Below are 18508 nucleotides of genomic sequence, written 5' to 3'. Positions count from 1 at the left end.
GAACTTGCTGTGCAATTTTATTTCCACATTTCCTACTTTACAATGGTGCTTATGTCCATTTAAGGACATGAAATAAAGGACTTCTGGGTGCCTTAAGGTGAAAAGTTCTACATAAAACACTTTCTTAAAAACCTACAAACCTAATATGTAAAAAGGCACTCAATGCAGCATTGTGCAAATCTGGGTCTATCAACTTCAGCAGATAAAGGCCATCACAATCTGCAAACAGCTTAACTCAAATGGGAAAACCCCGCCATATTATGTGGCAGATTTCCTTTTGATTTGTTACAGTGGCTACCTTTCTCATCACCTAAATACCACTCACTGTTCGGTACTGACCCACTCTCAGCCATTACCTCCATTCCAAAGAGAAAACTTCTCCAACACTCATTGTTGGTTTCATCCATTTCTGCTCTGTGTACATTATCACCTCAACCAATCCCTACATTTACATACTTAATGTCCTCCCACAAGTATTAAGATCCATGTTCTTGCCTTCAGTCACTTCAAGGGCTTCTTCCCTGCAGTGCCTTTTGACAGGCAACTTCTTATTTCCTTGCTTATTTTGCTGGCTCCTTCAACCCCCATATTTCCATTCTCTTGGATACTTGCCTTCCTTGTCACCTCATCTCCCACTTTACTTTCGAAGGTCCCTTAACATTTCCTTCTCCTGACTCTTAACTATTTCCACTCAGTTTTCAATCACTGCCTGATAAAGCACAAAACATTTTTCTATGCAAAGGTTCTGCAAATAGAGGCTACCATTATACATGGTTTAAAGTCAATTCCCAACCTCAGGCAATTCCTACCGCAATATATAAAACTTTGTTGCCTGTCCAGATCTATTGGTTACAATAACATATCACTTTAAAAACATACAAGTTTTGCTTTGTTTTCAGAATGAGGCCAAGATGGGTTTTGTACATTAATAGATTGAGAGTCATGCAGCATGAGAAAGAAAGATTGATGTTTAATAAGTAACAAAATTCCATTAGGTGTAGTCCAATCAAAATAAAATGCTAGAAAAATATTCCTTCCAGTTATTTAAGTAAATCTGAAATCATTACTCAATATTATGAAAGAAGTTGACATTCCTTTTCCATCAGTCCTTTAAAGACAACATAATGGTGATTAAGATCTTTTCTTGTATGTATTTTATACTTAGTTCCCAAAGCACCATCAGGTGAAGAGGTTCCATAAAAAACTCTGTGTATTCTGGAATGTACCAATGCCATTGCACACATTACACAAGGTTCTCTGGTAACATATAAATCATACCCAGTGCATATGTAAGGCAACCTATTTGTCACAGTTCCTTTTAGAATATGATCATCTGACAGAAGCAAAGGTTTAGCAGTGCTGACTACATCATCACCAAGAAAAGGTTCTGCAGACCTAAAATAACACTGAGGATATTTGTCATGATTAAAAGCACCACCACCTTGCCCATAAGCAACTTGATCAATACACACCATAACTGCATGAAGCAAAGGATTTGGTCCATTTCTGCAGTCATGACCTACAGCAATTATTCTGTCAGATGCCGGATTAACCATCACAGCACCCACTGGTTCCATACCCAGTCCCTTTCCCACTTTTGCCACTTCAATGGCTTTCTCCATAAAAGTCTGCATCTTTGCTTTCTCTTCAATATTAAACAGCTGGCCACGGAGGGCTTCAGTCACTTGCTTGTTTTCATGGAATGATGTAGGCCAGTGCTGGCTTGCTATTTCAAACTGCAGCCTAGTCAATGGTTGCTCTGCTGGTATCTTGACCTGGAAAGGATCTCCAAGTCCAGTGACGTCAACATTTCCTTCAGGGAAGAGATCACTTAGAGACACTTTTCCATTTAGTGCATCTGTACTATTCAAGTCACTATGTAGGCATATAATGATTTCTAAAGGATGATCGCTTTTCTTGTCCTTGCATGGCCGTACCCTCTTGATATGTGGAAGGTTACTCAGGGGATAGACTTCAGCCAGGCGTTTAACAAGAGCAGATGTTTGTTTTTTATTAATAATGGGGGCTGCATATGCTTCTAGAAGTTCAACCTCACCAGACCTCTCGTCTGAAAGTACAGGCATCAGCTCCCAAGTGAAAGTGCCAAATGCTTCAGTTTTTCTCTTTTTGCACGGCGGCTCCATGCTGCCTCCGACGTCGGGATCGGGGAAACAATTAAGCATTGGCCACAGTTCCAAAGCCCCGGCTCTGACCTGAAACGTTAACTGATGCTCTTCCCACGCATGCCGAGAGCTTCCAGCGTTTTATGTTTCAAAGGCAGGCACCGCCTTTCCAACAATTATTCTTCAACCATCTGCAACTGGTTGGCAACAGCAATGCACGGCCTACGATCAGCAAATGCCCACATGCAGCGTGCAACCGGAGTTCGCGGCGAGGGGTTGCACGACCCAGCCGCCCCGCCGGTGGGAGGACGAGGCGCGATCCACGCACTGCGGCGCCGGGCGGTAACCAAGGCAACCCCGGGACCGGTCGCTACGCGCGGCCCGCGCTGCATCTGACGTCACAACGGTAGCGCCTCTCAGACCGTTCCTCTGCCCCCCCCTCCCCTCTTCGGCCTCCACCACTTCCGGCGTGCCATCGCTAATTGATTCCCCGCTCCGCTCCACAGTTTGCAGTCCCCACCGACAGTTCCCTGAGTTCGGGGGGAGGGGGGGGGGTCACCCGCAGGACCGTCACTTGTCTTGGTTCGGGAAGTTAGTCATTGTGCTTGGGCTGAAATAAAATTCTTCTTCGTCATTCCAGTCCAAACTTTCTCTATGAACTTTTCCCTACACTCTGTGTAGGTCACTACTTCTGATGTAATTAGATCTCATATATAAAAACTTATTTTAAAAAGTTAAAAGAATATTATTGACATCCATGAGATTTTGAAATACTCATCTGAGGGAATTATAATGCACACACGTATTTCTGATTTAGGCTCAAAGTAGTTGCTAGACAGAATTATGGCTTAGAGCACCATTAAAAAGACTGGTTGTGCCTAATGCAACAAAGCAAAACATCTCCAGGGCATTTTGTAGCAAGACTAGTTTGCAAACACCTAAGATTTTCACAAATTCATTGATTTACTTTGATTACACCGGGGAAGTCTGCAAAGTCAGCCAGCCTGTGGAGGAGGGTTGAACCACCAGCAGCAATTTAAGGATTATCATGTTAAATTGCAAACAGAAATCCTGAACGCTGACAATTTCACCCTCATTACAATCATGAAATTTGCCCTTTAATTTTTAAATATCTGTAAATAAAGTGCTGTACAGACAGTAAAACAGAGTTGAAGCTACAATGGAACATAAATAAGATCTAAAATGAAATTTTACACCAAATCAACTTATTGCAGTATACATTGGAAATTTCCAAAAAAAGGTCAGTGCACTGGAGAAACTATGAAATTCCTCCAACAGCCTTGGGTGACTATAAATTACTGTTGGGTCCTGGAAAGATTCTCACAGAATGAAAGTGTACTGGAAGTATCCTGGAAGAACTGTTGTATACTGACGTGCATCTATCAAAATGAGTTATTGAAGTATATTTATAGTATATTTTACTTAGGTAGTCATTACTCCCAATATAGTAAACAATGAAAGGACTGACCAGGCTGTTATATAAAACCAGAAATAGAGTAATAGTGAATTTATCAAAATGACAAATATTGCAGGAGATTTAACATTTAAGAAATTATTTAGTTTTCCACTGTTGAATTATACAAGGCTTTGACAATGTGCCAACTCCTCCATCATCACCACTCAAAAAAACATTTTTATTATAATACTTTGCAATAAAGTAAATTTGGTTACACATAGCTAGATTATCAATCAAATGAGTCTGCATGTTCCTCACTGCTAATAAGTCTTCAGCAGTTTGTGAGCATGAGTCATCAGACGATATTATTTCCTGCCACAGTTGTGTGAACTGACATGTAGGCCTGTAAATGAATCATATCTCTTACCATAAGTGTTGGCTTAATTGGGATTACATTCCAAATCCTAGGACTTCACATAAATTGAAAGATAGAAGTCAAAAAGTTATTCTATTCTCTTTACAAGAACTATTAAAAGAATACATAAAATGTACCTTATTGTTCAGTGAGAATACAAGACAGAAAAACTTTGGTTGTTGCTTACCCAATTTGTGGCTCCTGTTGCTGTTTTTTGCAGTGGGCTGGATTGTCCCATGGACATCACATGAAAAGTCACCGCAACAAAAAGCACTGTACAATTGAAGGAAGTTTCAGAATTTTGATCCAGTGTCATTGAAAAACAAAACATGACCAGAATAGGAAAGGATGATAGATTTCCTTCCATAAAAGACCATAGTGAATTAGCTGTTTTTTTTTGGCAAAAATGCATTAGCTTTATGGTCATTTAAAAAAATATGGGGATTACTATTTGCAAAGTAGTAATTCTTCAGCCACCAATGTGGAAATTATTAGACTATTAAACTAGTAACATAATCATCTACTATGGTACCCCTAATGTTTGTATTTGCTGGTATTAATGTACATGGAAGGTAAATGTTTCACGATTTTTTAACAAAACATAAGTTACAAATGAAGTGCCTTTGGTGTGGTTAATATTTCAAGGTTTCTTTTTACAGAGCAAAAACAGCCAGTCCTTAGTGAACAGAGGATTGAAAGGCTCTCAATAGTGAGAAAAGTAGGAAACTGTTCAAATGTGTGAAGGATATTCCAAGAATTAGTCTAAGAGAGTTGAAGGTGAACACCAGTTCTGATTTTCAAGAAGCCAGCGGGTCAGGCAGCATCCGTGGAGGCGAAGAGATGGTCGACACTTTGGGTCGAGAGCCCGCATCAGGAGTGAGCGCAGAGGGAAAACAGCCAGTGTAAAGAGGTGAGAAGGAGGGGTAAAACAAGAGCTGGTGAGCAATAGGCGGAACCAAGTCCCCTGCCTCACCCCTCCCTCTCACTTCTATACTGGCTATCTTCCCTCTACACTCTCAGTTTAATGCTACCAACTGAAGCGGGGCTAAAAGAGAAATATGAATGTATTTATGCAAATCTCACAGCTCGAAATTACGGGAAATAATTCAACTGGAAGGCGGAATGTTTCAAGTGACGGAATTATAGTTGCACTCCCGCAGACTGGGGGAGCAGCCAGTCGTGACACAGAAAGCGTCCTACCCTTGTGGAAGTCCGGCCTGGGGAGATATGGCGGGAGGGGTTGCTTTCCCGCGTGGTTATTAATCTGCTGGGTAATTTGGGTGAACAGTGCACGGTGCAAGTGAAGTGGAAGCAGGCAGTGCACTCACCTTCAGCGATTGCTGCTGCTCTCCGTGTCGTTTGGTTCGGAAACCGAATGTTGCGCGGGTCTGCGTTGCCATGGCAATACGTTGTCTGCGTGCCCGAGCCCTGAGTTCGGTCGCTGCCCGCGGGGTCCTCGGTCAGTCCCGGCGTGAGCCCAGGTTGGTGCTGGGCATAGAAACCAGCTGCGATGACACTGCCGCGGCCGTGGTGGGCGAGACAGGGAGAGTCTTAGGAGAAGCCTTACATTCTCAGAAAGAAACTCACCTCAAGTAGGTATTCTAATGGAAATGCTTCCACCAGTTATTAAATCCTGGAGCTTCTATTTGCAAGATATGTAATGGCCTTGCAGTGGAATTTAATGCATTTGTTTCCCATCTAATAATCAAGGCCATATTTGTTGCGCCCAGTGCAATTGCCTAGAAATTCAAGTTTTTGTTTTGCTGCAAACACAGCAGAGAATGCTGGAAACATTCAGCAGATCGGGCAGCATCAGTAGAAAAATGCCTGACCTGAAAGTTTTCGGCATTTTCTGTTTTTGGGTCAAATTTCCGCAATTGCAATTTTTTTTGCCAAGTGCTAGATATCTATAGTATTATTTACACTGTATTTCCTTTGATACTTATAAGCCAGTGCTAAATTGATTCTAAACAATGTAACACTTTTCTGAAAAATCATTCCCAGAAAGAAATTTCACTTTCCCAGGAACTATTTCACTTGCACTTCTGTGGCTTGTTACCTTTTGATAATTCCCTATTTTGTTTGCTCAGAATAATTATTCCAAAGTGCAAATTAATATTGATTTCTGATTGCTTGATACATACAAAAAATGTGTTTGTTTGTGAATAAACTTTCAAAAACATGCTAGTAATGCATGTAAATATGAAAATAATGTCTCAGTATCAAAAGAAAGCATTTGCATCGTCTTCAAATGATACAGTTTGGGTCACTGATTTCTTTCGATATGTTCCTTGGGCAGAAGGTGTATGCAGAGCAGTTTTTTTTTGCTAAGATGTAAATCATTTACTGCTTTGGAACTGTGTGGAAATTACAGCAGGGAACTTAGTCACATGACATGTTTGAATTAAAACACTCAGATGTTACTACTCTTTATAAATAATAGCTTATGTGCCAGTGACTTCCACAACTTGTGAATAACCAAAGATTCAAACAAAATTCTTTGGCCTTGTGTCTTAACTATGAAAAGGAAGAATACTTTTTTTTGGATATTTTATCAACTTTTAAATCAGAAATAATTTAGCCTTATTATGTTTTGTTTCAGGGCAGGTGGAATAATTCCACCTGTAGCTCAGAGGCTACACAGAGAGCATCTGGACAGAGTGGTGCAGGAAGCTATGGATAACAGTGGAGTCTCCCTTAATGAACTAACAGCAATAGCAACTACTATAAAGCCAGGACTTGCACTAAGCCTACAAGTGGGCCTAGAGTACAGCTTGAAACTAATAGAACAATATAAGAAACCTTTTATCCCTATTCATCATATGGAGGCCCATGCACTGACCATTAGAATGCTACAATTGGTAGAGTTTCCCTTCCTGGTCCTGTTGATCTCTGGTGGTCACAGTTTGCTCGCCGTTGCCCGTGGAGTCGATGACTTTATTCTTCTCGGGCAAACATTGGATGAAGCCCCAGGAGACACACTAGACAAGGTATGTACTGGGTAAAATTTTAAAATCAGCAGTGGAATATTTGAATGCATGCAGTATACAGAACAAGGTAGATGAGCTTATAGCACAGTTAGAAATTGGCAGGTATGATGTTGTAGGCATTACAGAGTCGTGGCTGAAAGAAGAACACAGCTGGGGGCTAAACATCCAAGGATACACATCCTATCGAAAAGACAGGCAGGTAGACAGAGGGGGTAGAGTGGTTCTGTTGGTAAAAAATGAAATCAAATCCTTAGAAAGAAGTGACATAGAATCAGAAGATGTAGAATCCTTGTGGGTAGAGTTTAGGAACTGCAAAGGTAAAAAGACCCTGATGGGAGTTATATGCAACCCTCCGAACAGTAGCCAGGATCTGGGGTACAAATTACGACAGGAGATAGAAAAGGCATATAAGAGAGGCAATGTCACGGTGGTCATGGGGGACTTCAATATGCAGGTAGATTGGGAAAATCAGGTTGGCACTGGATCCTAAGAGAAGGAATTTGTAGAATGCCAATGAGATGGCTTTTTAGAGCAGTTTGTGGTCGAGCCCACTAGGGAAAAGGCAATTCTAGATTTAATGTTGTGCAATGAACCAGATTTGATTAGGGAGCTAAAGGTAAAGGAACCCTTAGAAAGCAGTGATCATAATATGATAGAATTCACCCTGCAGTTTGAGAAGGAGAAGCTAAAATTAGATGTATCAGTATTGCAGTTGAGTAAAGGTGACTACAGAGGCATGAGAGAGGAGTTGGCCAAAGTTGATTGGAAGGAGACCCTAGCAGGGATGACGGTGGAGCAGGAATGGCAGGAGTTTTTGGGAGTAATTCAGAAAACGCAGGATCATTTCATCCCAAAGAAGTAGAAGCATTCTAAAGGGAGGATGAGGCAACTGTGGCTGACAAGGGAAATCAAAGACAGCATAAAAGCAAAAGAGAGGGCATAAAATACTGCACAAACTAGGAGGAGAGGCAAGAGTGGACGTTGAACTGCTAGAAAATGATGCTGGAGAGGGAGTAATGGGGAACAAATAAATGGTGGACAAACTGAATAAGTATTTTGCGTCTGTCTTCACTGTGGAAGACACCAGCAACGTGCCAGAAATTCGAGAGTTGGGGTGGAGGTGCAGAAGTGAGTGTAGTCACTACTATTAAGGAGAAGGTACTTGGGAAGCTGAAAGGTCTGACGGGAGATAAGTCACTGGACCAGATGGACTACACCCCAGGGTTCTGAAAGAGGTAGCTGAAGACATTGTGGAGGCATTAGTAGTCATCTTTCAAGAATCACTAGAGTCAGGAATGGTTCTGGAGGACTGGAAAATTGCAAAGTTACTCCACTCTTTAAGAAGGGAGGGAGGCAAAAGACAGGAAGTTATAGGCCAGATAGCCTGACTTCAGTGGTTGGTAAGATTTTGGAGTCTATTATTAAGGATGAGGTTTTGGGGTACTTGGAAGCACATGATAAAATAGGCTGAAGTCAGCATGGTTTCCTTAAGGGGAGATCTTGCCTGACAAATCTGTTGGAATTCTTTGAGGAAGTAACAGGCAGGATAGACAAAGGAGAGTTGGTGGATGTTGCTTACTTGGATTTTCAGAAGGCCTTTGACAAGGTGCCGCACATGAGGCTGCTAAACAAGCTAGGAGCCCATGGTATTACAGGAACGGTACTAGCATGGATAGAAGATTGGCTGACTGGCAGAAGGCAAAGAGTGGGAATAAAGGGGGCCTTTTCTAGTTGGCTGCCGATGACTAGTGTTCCGCAGGGGTCAGTGCTCGGTCTGTTACTTTTCACATTTTATGTTAATGATCTGGATGACAGAATTGAGGGCTTTGTGGTCAAGTTTGCAGATGATACAAAGATAGGTGGAGGGGCAGGTGGTGTTGAGGAAGCAGAGAGTTTACAGAAGGACTTGGACAGGTTGGAAGAATGGGCAAAGAAGTGGCAGATGGAATACAGCGTAGGGAAGTGTACGGTCATGCACTTTGGTCGAAGGAAGAAAGGCGTAGACGATTTTCTAAACTGGGAGAGAATTCAGAAATTGGAGGTGCAAAGGGACTTGGGAGTCCTAGTGCAAGATTCCCTAAAGGTTAACTTGCAGGTTGAGTCGGTAGTAAGGAAGGCAAATGCAATGTTAGCATTTAATTCAAGTGGACTGGAATAGAAAAGCAAGGATGTAATGCTGAGGCTTTATCAGGCTTTGGTAAGACCGCATTTGGAGGATTGTGAGCAGTTTTGGGCCCCACATCTAAGGAAGCATGTGCTGGCATTGGAGAAGCTCCAGAGGAGGTTTACGAAAATGACCCTGGGGATGAAAAGGTTAACGTATGAGGAGTATTTGATGGCTCTCGACCTTTACTTGCTGGAGTTTAGAAGGATAAGGGGGGATCCCATTGAAACCTGCTGAATATTGAAAGGCCTGGATAGAGTGGATGTGGAGAGGATGTTTCCAGTAGTGGGAGAGTCTAGGACCTGAGGGTATTGCCTCAGAATAGAAGGACATCACTTTAGAACAGAGATGAGGAGGAATTTCTTTAGCCAGAAGGTGAATCTGTGGAATTCAATGCCACAGACAGCTGTGGAGGCCAAGTCATTGGGTACATTTAAAGCGGAGGTTAATAGGTTCTTGATCAGTAAAGGCGTCAAAAGGTTATGGGGAGAAGGCAGAAGAATGGGGTTGAGAGGGAACGATGTATCAGCCATTGATTGAATGGCGGAGCAGATCCAATGGGCCGAATGGCCTAATTCTGCTCCTATGTCTTATGGAAAATCAGCAGAATGTTAACACTAATCTGAAAATCTTTAAAATGTATTATTTACCAGTTATTCAAGCTACATCCAAGGATCAGGAACAATGTGTACTTTTTAAACTTCAGCTTGAAGCAAATAATCAACTAATGTACTGTTTAATTATGATACAGAAAATGTTTTGAATTATCCAGTCAATTAGATTTAGTATTGCAAATCCCAAAATTCAAGGAGTGAATTTTGGTAAAAAATTGAGCTATCAGTTAATGGAACTGTTATTTTAAATCAAAAAGGGTATACTGTACATGAAATGATAAAACTTATGAAAGCACATTAATTTATCTCTAGGATTTTCAGTCATAGAGCAATACAGCATGGATACAGGCCCTTCGGCCCAACCATTCTCTGCCGACCACAGTGCCCCCCCCCCCCCAGCTAGTCCCAATCTCCTGCGTTCGGCCCATATCGCTCTAAGCCCCGCCCCTCCATGTACCTATCCAAGTGCTTCTTAAATTGTACCTGCCTCAACCACTTCCTCTGGCAGTTCATTCCATATCCTCACTATCCCCTGTGTGAAAAAGTTACCCCTTATTATCTTAAATGTTTAGTGAGTTACTACACTGAATAAAATCTGACTAATTAAAAATTTTCAACACCATGAGAAAAACCAGCAAGCCTAAAAATGTATATCTAATTGTTAGACGTTGTACAAACAATTGCAATTTTAGTCATTACAAAGACCTCATCTCATATACTTGTATTAAATCTTGTGTATCATGGACAAAATCTATATAGAGCAGTAGTTAATAAATTACAAGTGGAATTATATCCATTTTACTGATATCTAAATACAGCTAAATTTCTGGGGTCAATAAAAATATGACAGAATGTAACAATGGGTGTAAATCCGCATGACACAAGAGAGTCCTCCAGCAGATTGTTTGTTGCTGTAAATCTGCATGAACTGTGCAGACTCGGTGGTCACAGAATCTAGTTTCAGGTTAAAGGACTGAGGAGAGGAAGATTTTCTTTTCTACAGGGTTATGAATCTTTTGTAATTCCCTGCCTTGGTGCAGATACTGAATCTTTATGTATATTTAGAACGTGAATGATTGTTGGACTAATGGAACCAAGGATATGGGGATCAGTCTCTGGATTCACCATAGATAGCGTCCTATCTGGATGCATCACGGCTTGGTATGGCAACTGCTTTGCCCGGGACCGCAATAAACTGCAGAGAGTTGTGGACACAGCCCAGCACAACACAGAAACCAGCCTCCCCTCCATGGACTCTGTCTATACCTCTTGCTGCCTCGGTGAAGCAGCCAGCATAATCAAAGACCCTACCCACCTGGCAGAAGATACAGGAGCCTGAGGGCACATAACCACCAGATTCGAGGACAGCTTCTATCCCGCTGTTCTAAGACTATTGAATGGTTCCCTTGTACGATAAGATGGACTCTTGACCTCACAATCTACCACATTATGACCTTGTACCTTATTGTCTACCTGCACTGCATTTCCTCTGTAGCTGTGACACTTTACTCTGTATTCTGTTATTGTTTTACCCTGTACTACCTCAATGCACTGTGTAATGAATTGATGTGTACAAACGGTATGCAAGAAAAGTTTTTCACTGTACCTCGGTACAGGTGACCATAATATACCAATACCAATCAGGCAGAAAAGTGAAGTTGGGGCCAGCGACAGATCAGCTATGATTTTATGGATTGGCAGATCAGGGCTTGAGGTGGAACAAGGTCCTACCAACTTCTAATGTTCTTGTGTAAACACATGTGCTTCCTGTCATCCAACCATCTCTCACTCACTCTAGGCATGGCATATATAAGACCGTGCGATTGAAAAAGTTTTCAGTTTTTTTTCTATGAGATATTGATATACCAAGAAAGCATTCAAAGAAGCGGAAGGTACAGTGCAAGTTTAAGTCAGATGAAAAACAAACAGAAAAATTCAATTAATCAATGAAAATCAACTTTGTATCTTGCTGCATCTGAGATTTTGGGCTAAATTTTCCACGCTTTTGCAGGAAGTTCACATGCAGCTGTTGTTGGCTTATCCAGCAATGAGCTGATGTGCATTTGAGGGGAGAGAAAGATAGTGAGGAAACTTAACTGGAGTGAACTCATTTGTTGAGTTGCAGCTGTGTTTCTTTGATTTTCTACATTGGGTGTTAGTCAGTAATGTATGTTTTTAAGTGAAATTATTCTTTTTTCATTATTGGTAGTTTCTATAAATACTTAAATATTTTCAACCATTTCTAAATGTTTCTAATCATTAGAAATGTTCGAAAACAGTTCAAAAGGCCTTATGACATAAAGCAATTTTTCTGATAATAGCCAATTTAAACCACGATGCTCTTTCTTTGCAGGTTGCGAGAAGACTTTCGCTGAGAAATCACCCAGCATGCTGTACAATGAGTGGGGGTGAAGCCATTGAATACTTGGCCAGAATGGGGAATCGACTGCGTGTTGAAATAACACAACCTATGAGCCGCCACTTAGACTGTGACTTTTCCTTTTCCGGTCTCCGCAATCAGGTCAATCAAATAATTATGAAAAAGGAAAAAGAAGAAGGTTATTTGGTCTTTTAGATTTATACTTTATGTGGCTCAATTCTGATTTACTCTCGTACTCTCTTGTGTATCGTAAGTTAGATCTATTTCTCAAGCAGGTATCCAGGATGGACAGTTGCTGTCGTGTGTGAATGACATCGCTGCTGCTGTACAACATACAGTGGCAGTTCACTTAGCAAAGCGTACACATCGAGCTATTCTCTTCTGTAAGAAGGAAAACTTGTTGCCTCAATCAAACCCAGCCTTGGTTAGTATCTTATTCTGTACCTATACTATGTGTTGGGCAAGGTGGTGAGACGTGGTCAGATATGGACTGCTGCTTAAATGGAACAGTGAAGGAAGTTGCTTTGGAAAAGTATATAAACACTAAACTGAAATTTACAAAGAATACACAGCACAGTAAAAAGCCATCAGCCCCAGTGATGTGCAGATGTTTATGCTCCACATGAGCCTCCTCCCATTCCATCTACCTCAGCTCAGCCTTGCGGCGTATCAGTTGACACTTATGTAAAGTTTCCATTTTGTTGAGTTATCAGAATCTACAGTGGCTCCATTGGGAAATGTTGATGAATCCAAGTACTTCTACACAGGAAGGGACTGTTAGATGAAGAGTCATCTGGTTTGCTGTGTATGTCTGTTAGCGACTAGTTTGAACCATAGAACAATACAGCACAATACAGGACCTTCGGCCCACCTTGTTGTGCCGACCTTTAAACCACGCCTAAGACTAACTAACCCCCTCGTCCCACATATCCCCCTATTTTAAATTCCGCCATATGCTTATCTAACAATCTCTTGAACTCGACCAACGTACCTGCCTCCACCACTACCCAGGCAGCGCATTCCATGCACCAACCACTCTCTGGATGAAAAACCTCCCTCTGATATCTCCCTTGAACTTCCCACCCATTACTTTAAAGCCATGCCCTCTTGTATTGAGCATTGGTGCCCTGGGAAAGAGGCGCTGGCTGTCCACTCTATCTATTCCTCTTAATATTTTGTATACCTCTATCATGTCTCCCCTCATCCTCCTCCTCTCCAATGAATAAAGCCCTAGCTCCCTTAGTCTCTCCTCATAATCAATACTCTCCAATCCAGGCAGACAGTCTTTTTCCCAGAGAAAGGGAATCAAAAACTAGAGGGCATAGGTTTATGGTAAGAGGGGATAGATTTAAAAGGGACCTGAGGGGCAACTTCTTCACGCAGAAGGTGGTGTGTATATGGGATGAGCTGCCAGAGGAAGTGGTTGAAGCAGGTATAGTAACAACATTTAAAAGACATTTCGACAGGTATGTGGATAGGAAAGATTTCAAGGGATACAGGCCAAACGTGGGTAAATGCGATTAGCTTAGATGGGTGGGCATGTTTGTCAGTATGGACAATTTGGGCCGAAGGGCTGTTTTCATGCTGTATTGCTCTATTCTCTAAGACACAGTTAACATCTTAGTTTTCTATTTATGTAACATTTATTCACATGTATTCCTTACTTCACCTCAGGTGGTGTCAGGCGGAGTGGCCAGCAATAAATACATCATAAAAATTCTGCAGATAGTAACTGAAGCAAATGGGTTCTCACTGAATTGTCCTCCTCCTAAGCTTTGCACAGACAATGGCATCATGATTGCATGGTGAGAGTGCTTTTCTTAATTTGAAGTGTTATTGCTTGGCTCTTTTGTGGGAAACTTGAATTAAAAAAAAAATGTGAATTTCCCAGATTTGTTTCTTGGTCACAAATGTGTGACAGCTTTTCATCTCCAATATTCCAGGAAGTGGAGGAAATTCATCTGGGCAAGGTTTGACCTTGTTTTCTGCTGGACTCTGGACCAATTTTCAAAGCATTGATCCAAAAGCATTGAAAATAATCGTCAATTTTTTTCCCCTTTCCATCAGCAGTGGTGAAAGAGGTGGTGTACTTTCACCACCTTCTTCAGCTAGCTTTTATGTCTATTCGTTAGATCAAACGGCATCAGCAATAATTTCTAACACCTCTCTATATAAGGTGACGTTGCAGAGTCCATTATAAATAGGGGAAATAGGACACTGAATAGCAAAAGGAAAATTGGGACATTTAACTCAAGGTAGTTCAGGAAGGCACTGAGAGCATTCCGGAGACTGAATGTGCAGCCATTGCATAATAAATATTAAATTATTTCTTCCCTCATCATTTTATTCAATCTCAAGGTGTAAAATTATTACTTCAGCCCGTGAACATGCATTTTTTTCCACTACATGGCTACATAATTTTCAACATTTTTAATGTAGAAAATATGTTAATACAGGCAGAAAATAGTGTCTGATTTTCAACTTGGCACAAGGTAAGGACAGAAGAGGAAGGCCACTTGGCACATCTTGGCTCATCCATTGTGAAAGATCCTGCTGTGTGCTCACCACAGAACTTAACTGTTGTTTGAACTGATGCCAGGATTTACTCCTTCACGACCTCTCCATACCCTCCCTCCTACCCTTGTGTCCTTACCAAATGTTCTGTCCATCAGTTATGAACAGGTTCCTTAGATCAGTTGTAAAGTTATACTGATTTGAATTCTGTCCTGTTATCACACTATCATGTTTTGATGTGAATTTATGCCCCAAGGCTGTTACTAACAAAAATACTTCTGCAGGATCTCTTTTAATAGTGTGATTGAAAAGTTACTCCATAACGTTCTCATAATTAGTCTCAGCAGTGTTTCTCAGCCTGAGTGTCTTTCTTCCTTGTACCACACACTCAGGTACTGAGTACAAGATTCAGTTATGTGATTTGACAAGATTATAGTTTAAACATTTTGTCCTCTGACTTGTACCCTACTGTATTGTCTGCATAGATCACTATTTACTTCCTACTTTGATCACTTTTATTTCACATCATTCACCTAATGTAATGGGAAGCTATAAATGCAAAATAGATTATTTTTTCCTTTGTTGTGTTTCCATTGATTTTAACTTAATATCTAGTTCTTATAAGCTGCCCATTTCCTGATATTAAAACAGATTCTAATAATGTTTGTCATGTATCAGGTGACATACAACAGTAAAAATGATGCACACATGCACAACATGTTTCTGTTTTTCAGGAATGGTATTGAGAGGCTTAGAGCAGGAATTGGTGTTCTACATAACCCAAAAGCAATTCGTTATGAGCCAAAGTAAGTGACAGATTTTTAGTTTCTTTTAAAAATCACACAGATTAAATAGTTTTGTGTAATGTATAGATTTTACATATTTTGCTAATGCTGTTTAAGAATTATGTTCAAACCTATGGGAAAACCAGGACTGAATAGTAAGACCATTTTAAAGTGAGCAGATACAGAATTAATTAAAATGAAAATGCATTGTTGCTGTTAACTTAATCTTGCTCATTTTGTTTTGTAGAGCCCCTCTCGGAATTAATTTATCAGAACAAGTCGGGAAAGCAGCACTCAAAGTCCCTTATCTTAAACTGAAGATATGATTAATGGGACTTCACTTGGTGGTTGGCCATTTTAAGAATCAACAACTGAAGAACTCCAATAAGCCTGATTTTTAAATGAAATATGCACATTTTAGATTCTGCTAATTATAATTTACAATATTAAAGTGTGTATATTTGAAATATTAGACATCTAATAAGTTCATTGAATGCGTGAGTGAATTTCTGATGTGAAGGAATCTTGCAAAGTTACTAGCATTTAATTCAAAAAGGATCGATGATAACAACCAGGATCAGAAAACTCTTCTGATCTTTCCTCTGTTTAATGAACATTTTTAATGCCTTTACAAGTTTTATTGCCTTTACAAGTTTTAAATTTTTCTAATTTCCCCCCTCGATTTTTCTGTGATTTTTAACGTGAAGACTGAACCCAAAGAAACCCAGATTTTGAACTTGTGACATAACCTTTTCACCAAGTTGATCAAAATCAGCTTATGTGATGTTTTAGAGCAAATAATCCTTTACATTGGTGTTTGCTGAGTGTTCATTAATCTACTGAATATTATTGAATTGATTTGAGAAGAAAAGGTCATGCACAACCATTCTTATTGAATTCATTAAAAATAACAACAGAGTGGATAAGGATAATACAGTGAAAGTAATATTTGGCTTTCCGATAAGGCACTGCAAAATAGGCTCGTTACTAAGATTAGAACATGCGGAGTTAGGGGATAGGGAGCAGAATGGATTGAGCATTGCTGCAGAAAACAAACAATATTGGTTAAGGCACAGATGGGTAGATAGTTGATTAGTGGTATTCCATGAAGGTAGCTGCTTGTACTTTTGTTATTTACTGATTATATAAATAATGTCTTTGGAAATGGAAAATCATGAACTTACTATGAGTATTTTCCTTATACATTCACCATACATCTGATGCATTAACACAAAGAAAACATACAGATTTGAGGATGATGTCAAATTGGAGACTATTGTAAAAACTATGAAAGATGGTGGCAAAATAGAAGATAGTAAATTTAAAGAATAGGCATGTAATTGGTGGATTATTGAGTGTGAAGTGACACATTTTAGTAGAAAGATTAAGGAGCCTTTAGATAACTTGTTCTAGACTGGTGAAGGGGTAAATCCTGGGGATCTAATAGTATGACAAGGTTGTTAAGCAAAATGTTGGGATTTATTTCCAGAGGAATAGACTGACAAGCAGAGAAGATACTAAACCTGTGAATCTTCATTAGACTGAACAATGTACAGTTCTGAGCTGAATATAGGCACTGGATACATTGCAAAAATATACTGGGATGATATAAGCACTGAGAGGTTAGCTTTTTCAACATTTTTGTGATGGGTATGTCTCTTTTTTTTTTAATCTGGAAAAGAGAAACTTGTGGTGACCTATTGAAGTACTTTAAGAATGCAGAAGTATTTGGTGAAGCAATCATGCAGGAGGGGAGACCAAAATAAGTGCTGGAAAAAATACATAATCAGAACAATAAAATAAATCTTGTGGAGAATTCAGGAGAAACTTCTTTACTCAGAAAGTCAGAGTGTGGGATTCCCTATCACAGATAGCTAGGCTAGATGCTTTCAATAGGATGCTAGATGGTAGATGAAGCAGAAAGGAGGAGAAATGTGACCCAGGAATGGTACTGATTGAACTAAATTATGTTTTTCCGTACTGCACATTGTATTGTAATTCCCACTGTAATGTGGTGTACAAAAGCTTAAATAGTAGGCAGGATAATGTCAAGTTAAAATCTTAAATATTCAAAGCTTAACAATGGAAACACTCCTAGACTTGTGTTTTTAGATACTTTTGTAAGTAGCTTTTGTTCCACAAAAAAAATACTAAATATGTGTTTAATTCTTAAAATATTCTCACTAACTTTTCTCAATCCCTTTTAATTACATTGATACTGAAGTGCACCTCCAAGGGTCTTCCCATTCTATACCTTGACCATGAAGGAAGTTAATATTTCCATTTCAAATGTGATGGTAAAATTACTGCTGGAAGTATGAGAAGTTGTAAAGATGCTTTGATTCTCCTAAATGCAAATTACTTGGCTGTCATGTGACACACTTGGTACATTGAGGCCCCTACATATTGTGTTATCCCAGGAACTACCATCTACCAAAATAAACAGATAGATAAATTTGAAGCATGGCATTTTAATTGCTACAGCATTACCAGGCAGGAAAGATAAATTACAGTGTTTTAAAAAAAAATCACAACAGTACTATCACTTTACCTGACATTTTCCTGAATTAAAAATGGAAATAAATGAAAATGTGAGCATAGGTAAGAGGGCATCAAACTCTACATTCTACTTATATCCTAAAGCAAGAGATATATAGCCTGGTCAGAGTTTCAGTATGAATTCCTTTGATTTCATTTTGAAAATGAATGGGTTTTATTTCAGAAACCGTGGGTAATATCTTATTCTGAGATTCAGCAGTCATAGCTGTTTCATCTTGGAGCAGATCTCATTCATAAAGCCAAAGCTTTCTTCTTTTCATGTGGACATGTGGCTGTTCTTGATCTCTCTGATTAAAACAGGAAGTTACATTAACTAAATCATCTAGAACCTGCCTTTATATCATTAGCACTTAAGAGATAAAGAGAATAGATATTTAATCAGTTGTGAGAAACATAAAAATATAAATTATTTTTATATCAGTTGGTATATATACTGTAGAATTGATTTAGGTGTCAGAACTCCTTGTTCTTCTTTGGTTTTTGGGTTGACTGACATAGTCAGATAGCATTTGGTTAGACATTTCATCCTCAGGCCAACACTCGTAAT

At 39.8% G+C, this 18508-nt stretch overlaps 2 protein-coding genes across 3 annotated transcripts; one reads left to right on the top strand and one right to left on the bottom strand.

Annotated features, from left to right (window-relative positions):
• Positions 1-1006: 1006 nt before the first annotated feature.
• adat3 (adenosine deaminase tRNA specific 3) lies at positions 1007-2600 on the bottom strand. Its single transcript, XM_052023582.1, has one exon. The coding sequence runs from the start codon at positions 2181-2183 to the stop codon at positions 1074-1076; it is 1110 nt and encodes a 369-aa protein (XP_051879542.1). The 5' UTR covers positions 2184-2600; the 3' UTR covers positions 1007-1073.
• Positions 2601-5142: 2542 nt separating this feature from the next.
• Positions 5143-17872, top strand: osgepl1 (O-sialoglycoprotein endopeptidase-like 1). 2 transcript variants are annotated; one of them, XM_052019326.1, is made up of 7 exons: positions 5143-5547; positions 6558-6945; positions 12077-12281; positions 12376-12527; positions 13778-13908; positions 15352-15423; positions 15650-17872. In XM_052019326.1, exons 1-7 carry the CDS (start codon positions 5354-5356, stop codon positions 15726-15728), a joined length of 1221 nt encoding a protein of 406 aa, XP_051875286.1. In that variant the 5' UTR covers positions 5143-5353; the 3' UTR covers positions 15729-17872. The 2 variants fall into 2 exon arrangements, with proteins under 2 accessions (XP_051875286.1, XP_051875293.1); XM_052019333.1 differs by having other exon boundaries at positions 12379-12527; positions 15650-17866.
• The last annotated feature ends 636 nt before the right edge of the window (positions 17873-18508 follow it).

Source organism: Pristis pectinata, chromosome 1, assembly GCF_009764475.1.
Source record: "Pristis pectinata isolate sPriPec2 chromosome 1, sPriPec2.1.pri, whole genome shotgun sequence".
Lineage (NCBI taxonomy): Eukaryota > Metazoa > Chordata > Chondrichthyes > Rhinopristiformes > Pristidae > Pristis > Pristis pectinata.
The sequence above is the reverse complement of the archived record's forward strand: the minus strand, read 5'-3'. Positions and strand labels throughout refer to the sequence as shown.